The sequence below is a fragment of the Hemiscyllium ocellatum genome, chromosome 30, assembly GCF_020745735.1.
Source record: "Hemiscyllium ocellatum isolate sHemOce1 chromosome 30, sHemOce1.pat.X.cur, whole genome shotgun sequence".
In the NCBI taxonomy this organism is placed as follows: domain Eukaryota; kingdom Metazoa; phylum Chordata; class Chondrichthyes; order Orectolobiformes; family Hemiscylliidae; genus Hemiscyllium; species Hemiscyllium ocellatum.
Window position 1 is genome coordinate 48,017,798 of NC_083430.1, and position 17,204 is coordinate 48,035,001.

General features: G+C 42.4%; 1 protein-coding gene across 2 annotated transcripts in view; it reads right to left on the reverse strand.

The window, feature by feature from the left end:
• The window catches only part of nkain1 (sodium/potassium transporting ATPase interacting 1), a 573,165-nt gene extending 556,583 nt beyond the window's left edge, over positions 1-16,582 (reverse strand). For both annotated transcript variants that reach the window (XM_060847488.1, XM_060847489.1), the window contains exon 1: positions 16,061-16,582. In XM_060847488.1, the coding sequence (XP_060703471.1) occupies positions 16,061-16,114 (54 nt within the window). In that variant the 5' untranslated portion in view covers positions 16,115-16,582. The remainder of the gene's footprint in view (positions 1-16,060) is intronic.
• Between the last annotated feature and the right edge of the window lie 622 nt (positions 16,583-17,204).

Here is a 17,204-nt window from a genome sequence, read left to right on the forward strand (position 1 = left end):
GGTTTCCTCCGACTCACCAAAGATGTGCAGGCCAGGTGAATTGGCCATGGTAAATTGCCTATAGTGTTAGGTGCATTAGTCAGAGGGAATGGGTCTGGGTGAGTTACTCTTCAGGAGGTCGGTGTGGACTTGTTGGGCCGAAGGGCCTGTTTCCATACTGTAGGGAATCTAATCTGATGAACACAGTCTAACTAAGGGTTGTGTGAGCAAAGCATTATTTTTCTTTGTCCAAATGTAAGGAAGAAGAGTGTAGGAGAGCATACCTGCTACAAAATGGAGTTAGTAACTTGGTGAACCCCTACAGAACTACATACATTGATATAAAACAGCATAAGCAGCAAGTGATAGACAGAACTCAGCAATTACACAACCAACAGAACCGATCTGCAGTCCCATCACATTGCATCATGAATAGTGATGGATAATTGGAAACAACTGACAGAGGGAAGAAGGTCCACAAATAGCCCCATCCTCAATGTTGGGAGAGTCCAGTACATGAATGTAACAAATAAGGCAGAAGTATTCTCAACAACCTTCAGCCAGAAGTAGCAAGTGGACCATCCACCTCTGCCTCTTCCAGTGGTCCCCTGTGTCACAGGTACCAGTGTTCAGCCAATTCATTCCATTCCACATGATGTCAAAAAACGACTGAGGACATAGAAGATTGCAATAGGTTCTGGGCTCTGACAATAGTACTGAAGACTTGTGCTCCACAACTTGCCACGCCCCTAACCAAGCTGTTCCAGCGCAGCTACAAACCTGCCATCCGCCCTGACAAAGTGGAAAATTGCCCCGATACACACAGAGTGCAAAACGCAGGAAAAACCAACCCAGCGAATTAAGTAGTTAATTAGTTGATTTGAGAAATGCAAAAGAATAGAGAGGGAGTCAGCTGGGACACTGGGTGGGTAGTTAGCAGGCAAAGATTTTCAAAGCTGCATCTGATGAATAAATCTACTAGAGGAGGAGGAAAAAAAGAATCTAGTTTTGTTCTTCACTGTAGAGCTGGGATTCAATTAGCAGTAGGGTTTCAGTGAAATTTATCCAGCTGGCGTAGAGGAACACTGGTTTGTGCTTGTTCCTCAGCAGCTGCTCAGTGTATAAGCCTGGCATTTTCTATGGTGTCTCAAAGACAAAACAAGGCATCAAATCTCAGCATAACAGTCTCAACTATTTCAATACATCATCTTGAAATTCTACCCTGCCTACCATGGTGCTGCCACCCAATGTTCTGACTGGTATCAGACAAACCAGAATAAAAAGGGACTGTGAAGTTACTATGCTAATTCAAGTGTAGTTATACAGGACACCGAATAAAACAAGAAACCGACCAGAAGTAACTGCTTTGATTTCCGGCGGGTGCTATCTGCAGGCATTAGGATAGATCCTAGAGAAGCACAGAAATTGTCTGCTAGTTTTTCACAACAAATGCTCCAATTCTGCAGTTTGCCCAGTAGACACAGATAGACAGATAATCTCAATTTAAGTGACAGGAATACTTGTAGCTTCAGGCAGAGTTATGAAATACGTGTTGCCAGGAAAGAGGCAGCATTCATTTGAAAATAAACTGCATTTACACACGGCCTTTTACCACCTCAGGACATGCCAATGTGCTTTAGAGTCAACCGAAAACCTTTGAAGAAGTGTAGTCACTGTTACGATGTAGGATGTGCCACAGCCAATTTGCTCACAACAAGCTCCCTCAAACAGCGGTCGATATTGACTGGTAATCTCTTTTTGTAACATCAACTGAAGAATAATTATTGGCACCAAGGAGAATTTCTCTATTTTTCTTTGTAATCAAACTCCTGGATCTTTTGCATCCACCTGCATTCAGGCAGACATTATGTTGCTTTAATGCCTCATTTGTAAGACAGCACCAACATTGAAGTTTCAGCCCAGAGCTTTGAGCTCAAACTCTGTAGTACGAATGAATCCACAAACGTCTATTGCAGAGATGAATGCTACCCAATGAGTCACAGCTTATACTTCCATACTTACAAAACACTAGTCATCGAAATATATAAAAGTACATTTGACAATCATCACTCATTGGAATTAACAACAGGCTGCAAACAGAATTCTAAAGCTAACTCAAAGACGTGTATTAGACTTCAAGGGGTCACTGATTTAACTGTTCCCTGGTTTGACTCTTTCCAGAATGATCATTATGTGGGAGTATTGTTCATGAACTTTCATAGTCTTGTATTCAGGATAAACATTGCAGTCTTCACTCAGTTATCATTGTATTGTTTACACACTTTGAATAGACTAAGCTGTGTCTACTTCTGATATGCTAAGCAACCGACAGTCACGAATGGACAACAAAAATATGAACTGAAGGCATTTCTCAACAGAATATTTTTGCCCCTCTTTTCACACAAAATTTTATGCAAACTAGTAAATTAATGATTAAAAATTCACATTTATCCTGGATATCTTTGTGAATTCACTCCATTCTTAAAATGTATATCAGTGCATTTTTAATTCATTGTGACAAAATACTTCATATTCTTAACTTACTTTGAGTGTTCTGTTCTTTCCTGGTTTTGAGGGCTGGTCTTGATTTCAGAGCAGGTAGTTATTAAAAGAGGAGGTGGGTTCATATCCAGCCCTTCACTGCCCTGACTAACTATAAATTCTACATGGTAGGTGACAAAGACCTTCATCTCAAGTTGGAAGAGTCCGTTATGTATTCAGATGAAATACCATTGGCATTATGTGAGCACATAACTGCCATTACTATCCAAAGGCCTAGGTGAAGTGGACAGTGGTGGCCAAGCATGACAGAAGCCTGATGGAGATGCTGCAGGACAGGGACTGAAAGCCAGAACAGAATTGGATGGGGTCTCAGTTCAGGAATCCAGGATTGAAACCAAAGCTCATTTTCTTGATGCCAGGATGACATCTGTTGGGATAAACTTGGCAACCAGTGGTGGATCCATCATTTGCCACCCAATAGCAGGAACTTATTCTCCATCCATCTACATACAAAGAACACACAATGGAGAGCATTTCAAAATCTTGAAAGGAGGTTTCAAATTAACTCAGCAATACTTGGGCAACTCGCATCTCCTGAAGGCATAAATAAAGGTGTGTTCACCAGGCAAGATTCTTTAATCTATGGATCTGACTGGAGGTTTTGTTTGGAGAAAGTGAGGACTGCAGATGCTGGAGGTCAGAGCTGAAAATGTGTTGTTGGAAAAGTGCAGCAGGTCAAGCAGCATCCAAGGACCAGGAGAATCGATGTTTCAGGCATAAGCCCTTCTTCAGGAATGAGGAGGATGTGCCAAGCAGAATAAGATAAAAGGTAGGGAGGGGGGATTTGGGGGAGGGGCGTTGGGAATGCGATAGGTGGAAGGAGGTTAAGGTGAGGGTGATAGGCCGGAGAGTGGGTGGGGACGGAGAGGTCAGGAAGTAGATTGCAGGTCAAGAAGGTGGTGCTGAGCCCGAGGGTTGAGACTGAGATAAGGTGGGGGGAGGGGAAATGAGGAAGCTGGAGAAATCTGCATTCATCCCTTCTGGTTGGAGGGTTCCTGGGCGGCAGATGAAGTGCTCTTCCTCCAGGCGTCATGTTGCCATGGTCTGGCAATGGAGGCGGCCAAGAACCTGCATGTCCTTGGCAGAGAGGGAGGGGGAGTTAGAGTGTTCAGCCATGGAGTGGTTGGGTTGGTTGGTGCAGGTGTCCCAGAGGTGTTCTCTGAAATGTTCCGCAAGTAGGCGGCCTGTCTCCCCAATGTATAGGAGGCCACATCGGGTGCAGTAAAGGATGGGTGTGGAGGTGCAGGTGAATTTGTGATGGATATGGAAAGATCCCTTGGGGCCTTGGAGGAAAGTGAGGGGGGAGGTGTGGGTGCAAGTTTTGCATTTCTTGTAGTTGCAGGGGAAGGTGCTGGGAGTGGAGGTTGGCTTGGTGGAGGGTGTGGACCTGACGAGGGAGTCGCGGAGGGAGTGGTCTTTCCGGAATGTTGATAGGGGAGGGGAGGGAAATATATCCCTGGTGGTGGGGTCTGTTTGGAGGTGGCGGAAATGACGAAGGTTTTGTTTGTCTAACTTGATGTCACAAGGGAGGAAAGCAGGAGAAACTAGGTAACCAGTAGTGGCAATGATGAGTTGGGGTAAGTTGGAAGGAGAATGGTGGTTCAGGACTTGAACAGCAATGGCACAGAGACCAATTGACATGTTTTGGGTGACGGAGGGAATGGATGGGTCCAAATGGAAATAGGTTATGGCCTATAAAAGGTAGTGCCTATTGTTTGCAAGATCTGATCCTGTGTTCCCAAGATTTACATCAAAGTTGGGTATGTGATGGTTCCTATACTGAGCAGGGGTGACAGTCAATTCCAATCCACTGTCAGGAACAGCACCTTTAGTTTTGTTAATTTCACCTCAGCAGAGTTCAGAACTGTTTGGTTTATATTTCACTAAGAAAGCCTGTTGTTTCGGTGTGAATTTCACATTTCAATAAAAACAGCATTTGCAATTTACTGAAATACACGATCAGTTTGTCAGCATGCCGGCCCTCCACCAACCAGAAAGTTCCAAACGCACAGTGGAAAGCTACATTGGGTTTTGGTCTATATGAAAGCTTCAAAAGTATAAATTAATGCAACTAAATAATCTGCTACTTCAGTCACTTCACATACAAAATAAAGTTTCTATGGGTTACTTTTCAGTTGCCTTTCTGCTGAAAACTAGTATGTGCTGGGAAAAGAAACAGGAAAGACTACTTCAATATCTCTTCCATGTCTTTTTTTGACTTGGAGGTGCCGGTGTTGGACTGGGGTGGACAAAATTAAAGCGCCTGAGGAAGGAGCGGCGCTCTGAAAGTTAGTGCTTCGAAATAAATCTGTTGGACTATAACCTGGTGTTGTGTGATTTTTAACCATGTCATTTTTTGGTTTTATTCTTGGTCTCACCTTGAGCAACATCCACAGGAGATTTAGGAATATTTGCTTTCTTCTTTCCTGCTGAAGGGAGAAAAAGAAGAAGTGGAAAACACAAATTCTTCTCTGGAGTGGTCTATTGACAGAGGGATGGTGACAACTGCAAGCCAATTTATCACTGTTATTTTATCAAAACAGTATTCTTGCATTCCCAGCAACTACAGGATTTGAAATGCCTGGAAATCTATCAGGACTAAGCTAATATTGCACTCAAGAGGCTACTAAAGAGTCTTAAAACTTCAGTATTCTCTTGGCCCCACTTATTGATGGCATTTTTAATCACAATCAGGGAAGGAAAAAGTCTAGGTGGCTTTCTGTCCTGCCCTCTTAATGGATTGATGTATCTATTTTGTTTGATGTTCATTCAATTCAGCAATGCAAATTGCCCCTTGTTTGGTATATAAACCCAGGCTGTCAACTGCTATCATTTCAGTCGGAAAGTGAATAGAATTAAAAAGCAAAATATTTGAACTTGACAACGTGATAATTTAGTGCTGATTTTTCTTTTTAAATTAAAAAAAAGTCATAAAAGGTCATTGAGAAATTGAACTCAAAAATTCAATCAAGTAGTTTGAACACAGCCTTCAGGTCAGGTCTGACCAAAGATTGTGTTCTGACTCAATTGGAGTGGAATAAGCAGAAATCCTTCATCTGGAAATCAGGGATTTGTCGACAATGTAATAACCCTTCACGATTAGAGAGGGATCTGAACAAAATCAAATACCCACAGCACTTGCTGAAGTGGAGACTTGGGGCGATGTAATTGAAGTTTTCAAAAAGTGCAATTACAAAATTCAATCCAGGCAAATTGTTTGCCGTGATGAAAGGAGATTAAATAATAAATGGGTGTAAGATAAATTTAGAAGTTGGAAATCAAAAAATCACTTTCTATTCCAAAGCTAACAAATGGCAGGAATATCACTGGGTTAATAATCCAGAGCCTCAGACTGGAGTTCTGTGAACATGGGGTTGAACCTCTCTACAGACCCATCACCAGGTGAATTTTAAAAAATCTGAAATAAAAGCCAATCTAATGTCAAAGTAATTGTAATCATAACAACAGTCATGATGTGAAGGTATTGGTGTTGGACTGGGGTGGACAAGGTCAAATGTCATATGACACCAGGTAAAGTCTAACAGCACTGCTGCCTCACAGCACCAGAGACCTGGGTTCAATTCCCGCCTCAGGTGACTGACTGTGCGGAGTTTGCACGTTCTCCCCGTGTCTGCGTAGGTTTCCTCCGGGTGCTCCGGTTTCCTCCCACAGTCACGAAGGTGTGCAGGTCAGGTGAATTGGCCATGCTAAATTGCCCGTAGTGTTAGGTAAGGGGCATGGGTATGGGTGGGTTGCGCTTCGGCGGGTCGGTGTGGACTTGTTGGGCCGAAGGGCCTGTTTCCACACTGTAAGTAATCTAATCTAATCTAAATTAAAAAAAAATTAATTTGAAATCATAAGCTTTTGGAGCACTGCTCCTGATGAAGGAGGAGTATTCTGAAACCTTGCGATTTCAAATGAACCTGTTGGACTATAACCTGGTGCCATATGATTTCTGATCTCAAAAGCAGTCATGAAAACCTATCAGGTTTATTAATGTACTTTAGGGAAGGAAATCTGCCATCCTGACCTGGTCTGGTCTACATGCGATTTCAGGCTCTCAAATGGCCACTAGGCAATAAAGCAAAATCTGGCCTAGTCAACAATTCCCATTTCCCATGAACAAACTAAAGAGTGTGTAGACCAAGCTACCAGAGCTCACCAGCACCAGAGTAAGTGCCCTGAAGACAACTGGATGCTTCTCAGAGGGAGGTGTCGTGGATTCATTGATTAAAAAGAAACAGGCAGCTTTTTGGTGTACGTTGTCCTTCTCCTCTTCCTCACTCAAATTCAGTGTTCAAACTGATTTTGGGTATGGGAAGGTTGCCCAAGATAGGAAAAGCAAAACTGAAATCATCAGCAACACTCCCCCATGTTGAGGGTGGTTCTTTCTTGGTGAATTGCGGGTTTCTCCTACTATTTGTGGGATGAGAACACTTTTGGGAAGATCAGTGCTGCCCACCTCAACGTGCCCTTTAATACATGCTGGGCCATGTCAATGAGTAGTTAAAGAACCAAACATCTGGATCAGTGGTGCTGGAAGAGCACAGCAGTTCAGGCAGCATCCAACGAGCAGCAAAATCGACGTTTCGGGCAAAAGCCCTTTATCAGGAATAAAGGCAGAGAGACTGAAGCGTGGAGAGATAAGCTTGGGTGGGTTGGAGGTAGGGAGAGAGTAGCATAGAGTACAATGGGTGAGTGGGGGAGGAGATGAAGGTGATAGGTCAGGGAGGAGAGGGTGGAGTGGATAGGTGGAAAGAACCAAACATGTTATGGGACTGGAGTCATGTGACAGCCAGACTGGGTAAGAATGGCAGATTATCATTATTAAGAGAGGCATCAGGTGAACCCTGCTTTTATAACAATCGAGGTCTACTTAAAATATTCAGATATTGTTATTTCAATTTAATGTAAAAATCTAACTCTGAAGTATTGCCATGGGAGCAATAGAAAGCAAACTTGTTTTGGCTAATTGAATGCCAATGGGTCTCTCTGTCTATTAGCACCTGCACCCGTGTAAGTACCATTCAAGACACAACTGATTTCAATGTAACAAAAAGCAACATCAAAAATGCATAGTTCATTGTTCATCAATCTCAGCTGCAATTCTGAAGGGATTCACCTTCTCACTCTACACTCATTATAATCTACATCAGGTTCCAAGTGTGGTTAAAGGTAACACTCAGTTAGAAAGTCAAAGGCATAAAAAAAATCAAATTGAAGACAGTGTCAAGAAGCTAACTTCTGGCAGCCGTTGAGTAGAGATAGTGTCAAGCCTGAAAATGCATATCAAAAGGTCCTGCGGGTCAGAGGATTCACAGATAATAATTGGCTTTGTGAGCATAATCTGTCTGAGCCTTCATGCGTTGAAAAAGATTTCAGTTTGCTCATCTAGAAATTGGCTATCACACAATTATAGATGACCCTACCCCCACATCAAAATACATCTCCTGTTATGGACCAGACCAAACCCCCTCAACACATATTAAGAGTACAGCCTAGACCCTAATATTTTCTTATTTCAAAGGCAAGAGCCAGGCGTTGCATTCTGGATGCAATTTAATTGGTCAAACTTCCAGATTTGAAGCAAAATATGCTTTATTCATACACTATTAGTTAAAATATAACAAAAGAAAGAAGAAATTAGATTCATTTTCCTATTCAACAGTAGGGTCAGAGTCATAGAGATGTACAGCATGGAAACAGACCCTTCGGTCCAACCCATCCATGCCAACCAAATGTCCCAACCCAATCTAGTCCCACTTGCCAGCACCCAGCCCATATCCCTCCAAACCCTTCCTATTCATATATCCATCCAAATGTCTATTAAATGTTGCTATTGTACCAGCCTCCACCACATCCACTGGCAGCTCATTCCATACACGTACCATCCTCTGTGTGAAAAAGTTGCCCCTTAGTTCTCTTTTATATCTTTCCCCTCTCACCCTAAACCTATGCCCTCTAGTTCTGGACTCCCCGACCCCAGGGAAAAGACTTTGTCTATTTATCCTATCTATGCCACACATAATATTGTAAACCTCTATAAGGTCACCCCTCAGCCTCCGACGCTCCAGGGAAAACAGCCCCAGCCTGTTCAGCTTCTCCCTGTAGCTCAGATCCTCCAACCCTGGCAACAGCCTTGTAAATCTTTTCTGAACCCTTTCACATTTCACAACATCTTTCTGATAGGAAGGAGATCAGAATTGCACGCAATATTCCAACAGTGGCCTAACCAATGTCCTGTACAGCCACAAAATGACCTCCCAACTCCTGTACTCAGTACTCTGACCAATAAAGGAAAGCATACCAAATGCCTTCTTCACTATCCTATCTACCTGCAACTCCACTTTCAAGGAGCTATGACCCTGCACTCCAAGGTCTCTTTGTTCAGCAACACTCCCTAGGACCTTACCATTAAGATTAAGATTAGATTGTGTATAAGTCCTGCTAAGATTTGCTTTCCCAAAATGCAGTACATCACATTGATCCAAATTAAACTCCATCTGCCACTTCTCAGCCCTTTGGCCCATCTGGTCCAGATTCTGTTGTAATCTGAGGTAACCCTCTTCACTGTCCACTCCAGATCCAATTTTGGTGTCATCTGCAAATTTACTGACTGTACCTCTTATGTTCGCATCCAAATCATTTATGTAAATGACAAAAAGTAGAGGGCCGAGCACCGATCCTTGTGGCACCCCACTGGTCACAGGCCTCCGGTCTGAAAAACAACCCATCACCAACACCCTCTGTCTTCTACCTTTGAGCCAGTTCTGTATCCAAATGGCTATTCCCCCTGTATTCCACGAGATCTAACCTTGCTAATCAGTCTCCTATGGGGAACGCTTTACTGAAGTCCATATAGATCACATCTACTGCTCTGCTCTCATCAATCTTCTCAGAGTAGTAGGGGCATGGAACGCACTGCCTGCAACAGTAGTAGATTCGCCAACTTTTAGGGCATTTAAACGGTCATTAGATAAACATATGGATGTCAAAGGAATGGTGTAGGATAGATGGGCTGCAGATTGGTTCCACAGGTCAGCACAACATCAAGGTCCGAAGGGCCAGTACTCCATTGTAATGTCCTATGCTCTATGTTCTAAACACAATGTAGTATATTGTTCCAGCCTATAAACACATCCCATAAACACACCCTTGACAAAGGCAAATTCAGAAAAAAAAAGGATTGTCTCACAGGCAACTGCAGCAGCATGAGAAGAACCCCAGCTTTTAGCTCTAACAGCGACAAGAAAAGCAGCTTGTATTTCTTCAACAGCCCCAGTAGCTGCTGCTGAATAACGAAAAAACTGGAGGCAGTAAGCATGTTTCCGCTGATAGATGAGTCCCGAACAAGAGGGCACAGTTTAAAAATAAGGGGTAGGCCACTTAGAACAGAGTTGAGGAGAAACTTCTTCACCCAGAGAGTGGTGGGTGTATGGAATGCTCTGCCCAGAAGGCTGTGGAGGCCAAGTCTCTGGATACTTTCAAGAAAAAGAGTTGGATAGAGCTCTTAAGGATAGTGCAATCAAGGGTTATGGGGATAAGGCAGGAACAGGATACTGATTGAGGATGATCAGCCATGATCATAATGAATGGTGGTGCTGGCTCGAAGGGCAGAATGGCTACTCCTGCACCTATTGTCTATTATTGAATGATAGACCAGGGCTCACAAAGCCAAATAGTCCAAAATGTTTTCAATGACCTCACTTTAGAGCGTCACAGATGGTAAACAATATCTTCAACACATGCATAGAAATAGATTAGAGTGAAACAATGAATGGACACACAGTCACTTGGTGAGTCTAAACAAACAGCCAAATCATTATCACACGTTTTACATTCTGGGTGTTGAATTTCAGAACCTATAAAGACTTGATTAAGAGAAGGCGGTTCACAATAGTGGCTTCTCTGCAGCAGAACAAATTACTCTAATCCCATTGCCCTGCTCATATTTTTAAATTACATTTTCCTGATCTCCAAATGGGGATGGAAGAGATGAAGAGAGATATGTGAAAAGAGTACACAGAACTTCCCCACCCTAACATTGTCCAACCTTGATGGTTACAACCACGACACTAATTTATAACCACTTCCAATCTTTCTGAATCTATTCAAGTGTTCTTAATTGGACCCATCAGTTTAAGTCTCTAAAGACATGACAAGATGCATAATATTTTACAACATCAGAAACACTTGATGTACGAAGTTGGAGGATATGCTTCAAATGACCGTTACATATGGATATAGTGAATGCCAGTTTCTTTATGCGATTACAAAAATGAAGTCAAAGTCTAAAAAAAAATTAATCTTGCTGGAGGCATGAAGAATCCTCCTGCAGAAAAGAAATCAAAAGAAAAGGCAGGATTATGTTTTTCTGTATTTCACTTGATTTTTCTGCCAAAGAAAATATCTTTATGGTTCAGAAAGTTCAACATTCGGAGGTTGCAGTACCAGCCAAATTTTACAGCCAAAATGAATTAAAGTGCAGTCACTTGTTACTTTTCACACAAGATTCCACAAAACAGCGAAGAGATAAATAAGCAAATTGTCTACTTCATCCCTCGCCTCATGTAATCAAGAAAACTAATGGAATATTGGCATATATAACTAGAGCACTTAAGTATAAGGATTTAGACTTTGTGTCAGCTATGCAGAACTTCAAATTTTTGGAGTACTGTGAGCACATCTATGAACCACACATTAAATAGGATATACTGGTCTTGGAGGGAGCACAATATAGGTTTACAAGAATGATGCCTGGACTTTAGAAGTTGTGAGAACAGCTGACATAAATTAGCCCTGGTTTCTCTGGCATTTGGAAGGTTAAGCGGTGATCAGATTAAAGCCTTCAAAGAAAAAGAAAGAGTGGATGAAGATAAACGTTTTACACTGATTGGGGATTCCAGAACCAGGGGAATTAGTGCCAAATTGTTCAGGAGAGATGTTAGGAAGCACTTTTACACACAAACGGTTGTTAGATATTTGGAATTCTCTTCTACAAATGACAGATGATCAGTTGGTAGATTTAAAAACTGAGATAGATCATTGTTTTGTGAAGCAAAAGGAATATGGACCAAAGATTTTATATGGAGTTAGGCCATAGGTCAGCCATGACCTTATTAAAATGGCAGAATAGGTTTGAGATACTGAATGGTCTACTTCTGTTCCTCAACTCTTAAACAAACATGTTTTGTGATTGTAATGAAGTCAGCCAGGTGGGACCTCATAGAATGAGCTCCCTCATTTGACCAGGTTAACAGCCCAATCATGGAGCCCTGGCTGACAGATTTAACCAGCAGTGTTGGAGGTTCTGCTCACTCTGAGGAAGCTGGACAAGTGTCAAGTACTGCGAAGATGTAAATAAAAGGTGACTTGGTGACAGGATACCAGGCTCTGTGGAGTTATTTCAAAATGCATCATAGGGATTTTTTGTTTTAAATTGTAGGTTCACCTAAACATTTTGATTCAACATCTGTAAAGTTTGCCAATCTGACACTACAGCACTGATCAATCACCTAAGGATTTCACATCTACATGCTGGACTGGACTTAAATCCAAGAGTTCCTGAAGTCAGTCAGGGAAAGCCAAACCAACCATAAACAAGCAACAGGAAAAGCTCACAACTAAAATGCAGCAAAAAAACATTGAGTAAAAGCCTTGCTTGAAACTTTGATGACAGGCAGTAACCATTGGAACAAGTAAGTTGGAAGGAATGGTTTACTGATGTCCCAATGCACAAAGTCCCCTCCAAATTGGATGACTGAGCTCAGTTATAATTCACAAATTATATTTAATGTGGATAATTTAAGAACTAACTTGCAGACTTCAAATGGATCTTCTACATTTATGTGGAAAAAGGCATGCACTGGCACAGAATCACTATGGGCACTGTGCAAAGACAAATTACTTAAAAATAGATTTTACACATACCTTCACAAATGCAAATAGTTCAACAAAGCCACTACTATGTAATTGAAGAATCTATTTGTGGAATAGCTTTATCTCATCATTTCCCTCAGCCACACAGCCATGGTGACATCACATGTTATAACATTCTCAAACATTTCAACATTTTGTTCAATAGACATGGATGGGCATTCATGTCATAATACAGATTATCTGGATGAGTCACTGAGACAGAGGAGGGCAAGCATTCTATACAAGAACTCTTCTGCATTGTTCAAATGTTTTGTTGCAAATGCAACTTCTTGAATTTCCAATAGGGATTGATTGAAGACACTAATCAACAACAATGCAATGAAGGAAAGGAATGCACAGGAAGCCGTTCAGTCTCTTAAACCTGTTCCACCATTTAGGTACTTCATGGTGGATCTGGATCTTACCTCTATCACCCCATCTTGGTTTATAACTTGTAGAATCCATGTCCAACAAACAAAATGACAAAAAAGCAAAAGCAAAAATTGGTAGGAGAGTTCCAGATTGGTCTCAAGAGAAGCAACACTTGAAGTGGAGCCAGGACTGTAGATATCGGGGTCAGAATTGATGGACAGATTCATAAACAAGACCGAAAACAAAATAACCTGAATGATGGAGGAACCTGTGAAAGTCAGCACTGATAGATGAATGTAGCATTGCTAAAAAGGATCTACACATGAGTAACAGAATTTATGAAGGAGGGGAAAATAGGAACAAAAAAGGATATTGGGGCTGCTGGAGATTTGAAGAACAAAGTGCATCAACATCTGCTGAAAGACAAACAGAGTTAATGTTGAGACTAGAATGAATCCTCTTTAGAATTCTCCATTGAAAGATCATATTGGACTGATGATAGTGAATCTTTCTTTCTCTCTACAGATGCTGCCATATCTGCTGAGTTTCTCCAGCAGGAGAGAGAGTGCTTTCAAATCAATCCTTACTCAATTTTCCCCTTATTCTGAATCAGACATTTTTGTTCTCAAGTTGTAACTCAAATGTTATTTCACATGTCCGAGCACTGCAATACCACACAGTGCACCTGGCCTGCATCTCCTGCAATTGGTTCATGATGAATATAAGCTTCTGTAATAACTCCAAATAGAAATCACAGCCCAAGCTTGGCTGCATTTTTAAAAAATCTTGTAGTCAAATCAATACTCACCTCAAGCAACAATAAATTCCAGCTAGATTTCCCAAATTTTTAACCACCTTAAAGATGACAGAAAAGGAGCGGGCGAGGCAGGGAGAAGATGCTGGCCAGCTCAGTTGGCTGGATGGCTATTGTGTGGTTCAGATTCACAATCACCAAAGGCATGGGTTCAATGCCCACACTGGCTGAGATAGACTTGTTGTCGATCTCCAAGAGTGAAAGGCAATGGTAAACCACAGACAGAAACCTACCAAAGGGAGGAAAATAACTACAGGCCCAGAACTAAGCAACAGCAGACAATGAACTAAGGGCATGTCTTTGGGAAAAGCACTCTTGGAATAGAAAGCCAACTTCATCCTAGCCAACACCTGATTGGAGTCATATTCTGTCACCATGAGACTGGTAGATTCCTCATTGATTTAGATTAGAAACGATTGCATCATCTTGCGGATCCTCTCATGATTGAAGAGTTTGTGGTGAGATTGGCACAGACATTGACAGAACTGGTAGCTCACAACTTCTGGGCAACATCTGTATAACTGTGGCACTGATCTTTGACCTTCATCTGGCTGCCTCAGATGTTGAGGGTTTGGTCTAAAATGACTCTCAAAATGTGCTGAACCAAATATCAGTGCTCACCTCCAGTTGATTGCAGTGTTCCCCCAAGATGGAGAATGGTCAGCCACAGTTGTTCCATCCAGTATCATTTGTACTGACCACCTTGAAATCGTATGCCCAGAAAGAAAGGTCCAAACGTTTTTCACTGGAGAATTCTGTAATCAGCTAGGCAGGAAGCAAAGCCTGCCCACTCATGGTGATGTTTCTGAAAGAAGATCTCCATGCTGAGGAGCCCACAGTCCATATCACATTTGGTTATTTTTGAATCAATCAATCTCTTCAGACTGGTCACGACACAGCCTAAAGCAAGTGGAACTTGAATCTGGCTCTTCTAGCCCAGAAGTACCGACACTACCAGTGCACCAGAAGTGCCCAAGCATATTGCTGTGATATTGCCATGTCATCACATTTTCTTATGATGGCACATTTGGTAGAATTGCAGAGCTTTGAATGGTGCCTATAGTAAACCCCTGGGTCCACGCCATACATCACAGTGGTTAGGTCAAAGGCCTGGTAAGGGTTTGACTTTAGTTTTCAGCTTTAAATGCTGAGCTGTTTCTATACAATCGTGGAACTGGCCAGACACGCGACTTGCTTGTATGAATACAGGTATCTTCATCAGCATCCCTAGAGAATGGGAATTGAATCTAGCATTCTTCCAAACCACTAATCTCAATGCAGAGTATTATGGAGATCTCCCTTATCCAGGTTGAACCAGCCTTGTCATGGGGACACTGATTCAGAGACCAAAGTTTTTGACAGTACCTGAATGATTTGCCATGGTCTAGATGTCTTGGTGAATCCAATAAGATCTAATGGTTCATTATTATAAAGACGACATGCAGTAATACCCTTGTCCTATTAGTTAAGATTAAATCATTGTTAATTTGTTATAATTGGTGATTAGTACTGTGTGTGTGTGTGAATGAGAGAAGACAGAGAGCACATTTTGTACACAGTGGAGTTTTCTTGATGAAACATTTGCCTCCCAATTTTAATTAGGGAGACATTCAGAATTTTAAAAGGGCAGTCTGACAACCTGTAACCATTCCGGGCTGTATGTCCACCCGTCTCAACATTTTCGCATCAACAGGAATAATTGATTGCATCTCTCTCACCTACCCCAATCTGGTCAGTCTTGAGACAAGGGATTGGTTCCTGTACTTGCACATTTCAAACATCACAAAACGCACAAAATTCACAGTTGATCGGAAGTATGAATGGCAGTGCCAGACTGTAATCATGCCACCCGCTTAACAGCACAGACTTAACCCCCTCGTCACGGAAACACTTCATAAAAGCCTTCAATAATCTGACAAGTCCCGCGGCAGACCCAGACAAGGCAACTGCTGTAAGGTAACCAGAGTAACATGGATTAAAAAAATAAAGCAGCTCGTTATCCTGTGCAGCACTGAACCGTATTGTAAAGTGTGTAAGTGTGTAAAACTATTATCCGACAATGCCATGTCCCTGTCACTTTGAAATTAACAGACGGAATGGCTTCGTTCAGAACTGGAGTACCACACATTTTTTGAAAAAATAGGCACATTGACCAGATTAAATTATTCTCACCGCTATTATTGATTATAAAAAGAGATTTTCACAGACTGGAAAATAATCCAGGTCCTTTTGGAGAAGAGTTTCTGAACCTCAGCACAAATACACAGCAAAGTGGACACAGCTTGAATCTCATGTCCACGGGTTTAACTGTACTCTCCCCCGGGGGACAATAGCAGACAACAACAGCCCGCGTTTATTCCCAAAACCACACAATCACTGCACAAAAACAGATCCCTTTTTTGCAACCCAACTTACCAGCTGTAAACTGCAGAGTACGATTAACGTGCAGCGCCCATTGCATCTCCCCATGGTACCGAGCTGGAAGGCAGTGGCAGCAGGAAAGATTAACCTGGAACGGGTTTAACACCGGAGGAGCCGAGGCTGAGTTGAAACTGACTCACACCAAGCACCTCCTGCTGCTGGTCAGCATACTCCGTGCACCATTCACACAACGGCAAGGTCAGAGATTCTGGGGAGGACCCTAGGCAGACCAGGAGGGGTCCCTTTCTAGTCCGCTTCTCATTTCCTTCTCATAGTCCTGATGTTGAGACTTCGCCTCTTACGGTCTGCCACACCTTCAGATGTTACTGTCCATTCTCTCTCTCTCTCTCTCTCTTCCCCTCTCTCTCTCTCCGACAGCGGATCTGTGATGCTGGAAATCTAAACACGGGTGTTGCTGAAATTGAGCGGGTCCATAGCCCTTCCTCTAACAGAATGAAGACAAGAGATTCAGTCTGCAGCCGCTGGGCTGTGCATAATATCCTTCCCCTGCTCCTCTTAACTGGGAACCCGCTTGTTCAAACACAGAACACAGGTTCTGCAGCCAAAAGATCAAACCACGTGGCTCTGGGTGTGGTGGGAGTAATATTATCATCAATTCTTTCCATCGGGGGGAGGAGGGGTGTCTGATTTTATATTCCCCCTCAGCAGCTCCTCTATTTCATTCTCCCTCCCAGTCACTCAGATAGTCACTGTCCAACTCACACCCAAACCATTTAAGTTGCCACATCCAGTTTGTCTCATTTCCCAGCCCCACATTTTGAATCCGCTTCTATTTTACGTTTGACATTTTATTTGCATTTTCATCCCTTCGCCCCTAATTGCATTGTTTCCCAGCCGCCGCCTTCATCAATCTTTCTTTCATTTGGTTTCTCCGCTTGGCTTTTGTTTTGGTGGAGGGGACATTTGTTTTCACGCGGCTGGCTACGGTTCCTAATCTAATAAAACAAAGGCGACTCGCCCTGCGATCTTTGTTCTCTGTCAAGACAAAACGAGGAGCCTGTAAATTGTCATTGGAAATGTTTGTTGTTGGTTTCCAGCGGACTATGTGGATTCCTGTTGCAGTGATTGCTGACCCCTAGTGAGCAAGTTCAACTCCAGCTCCCTCTCAGAGTATCCC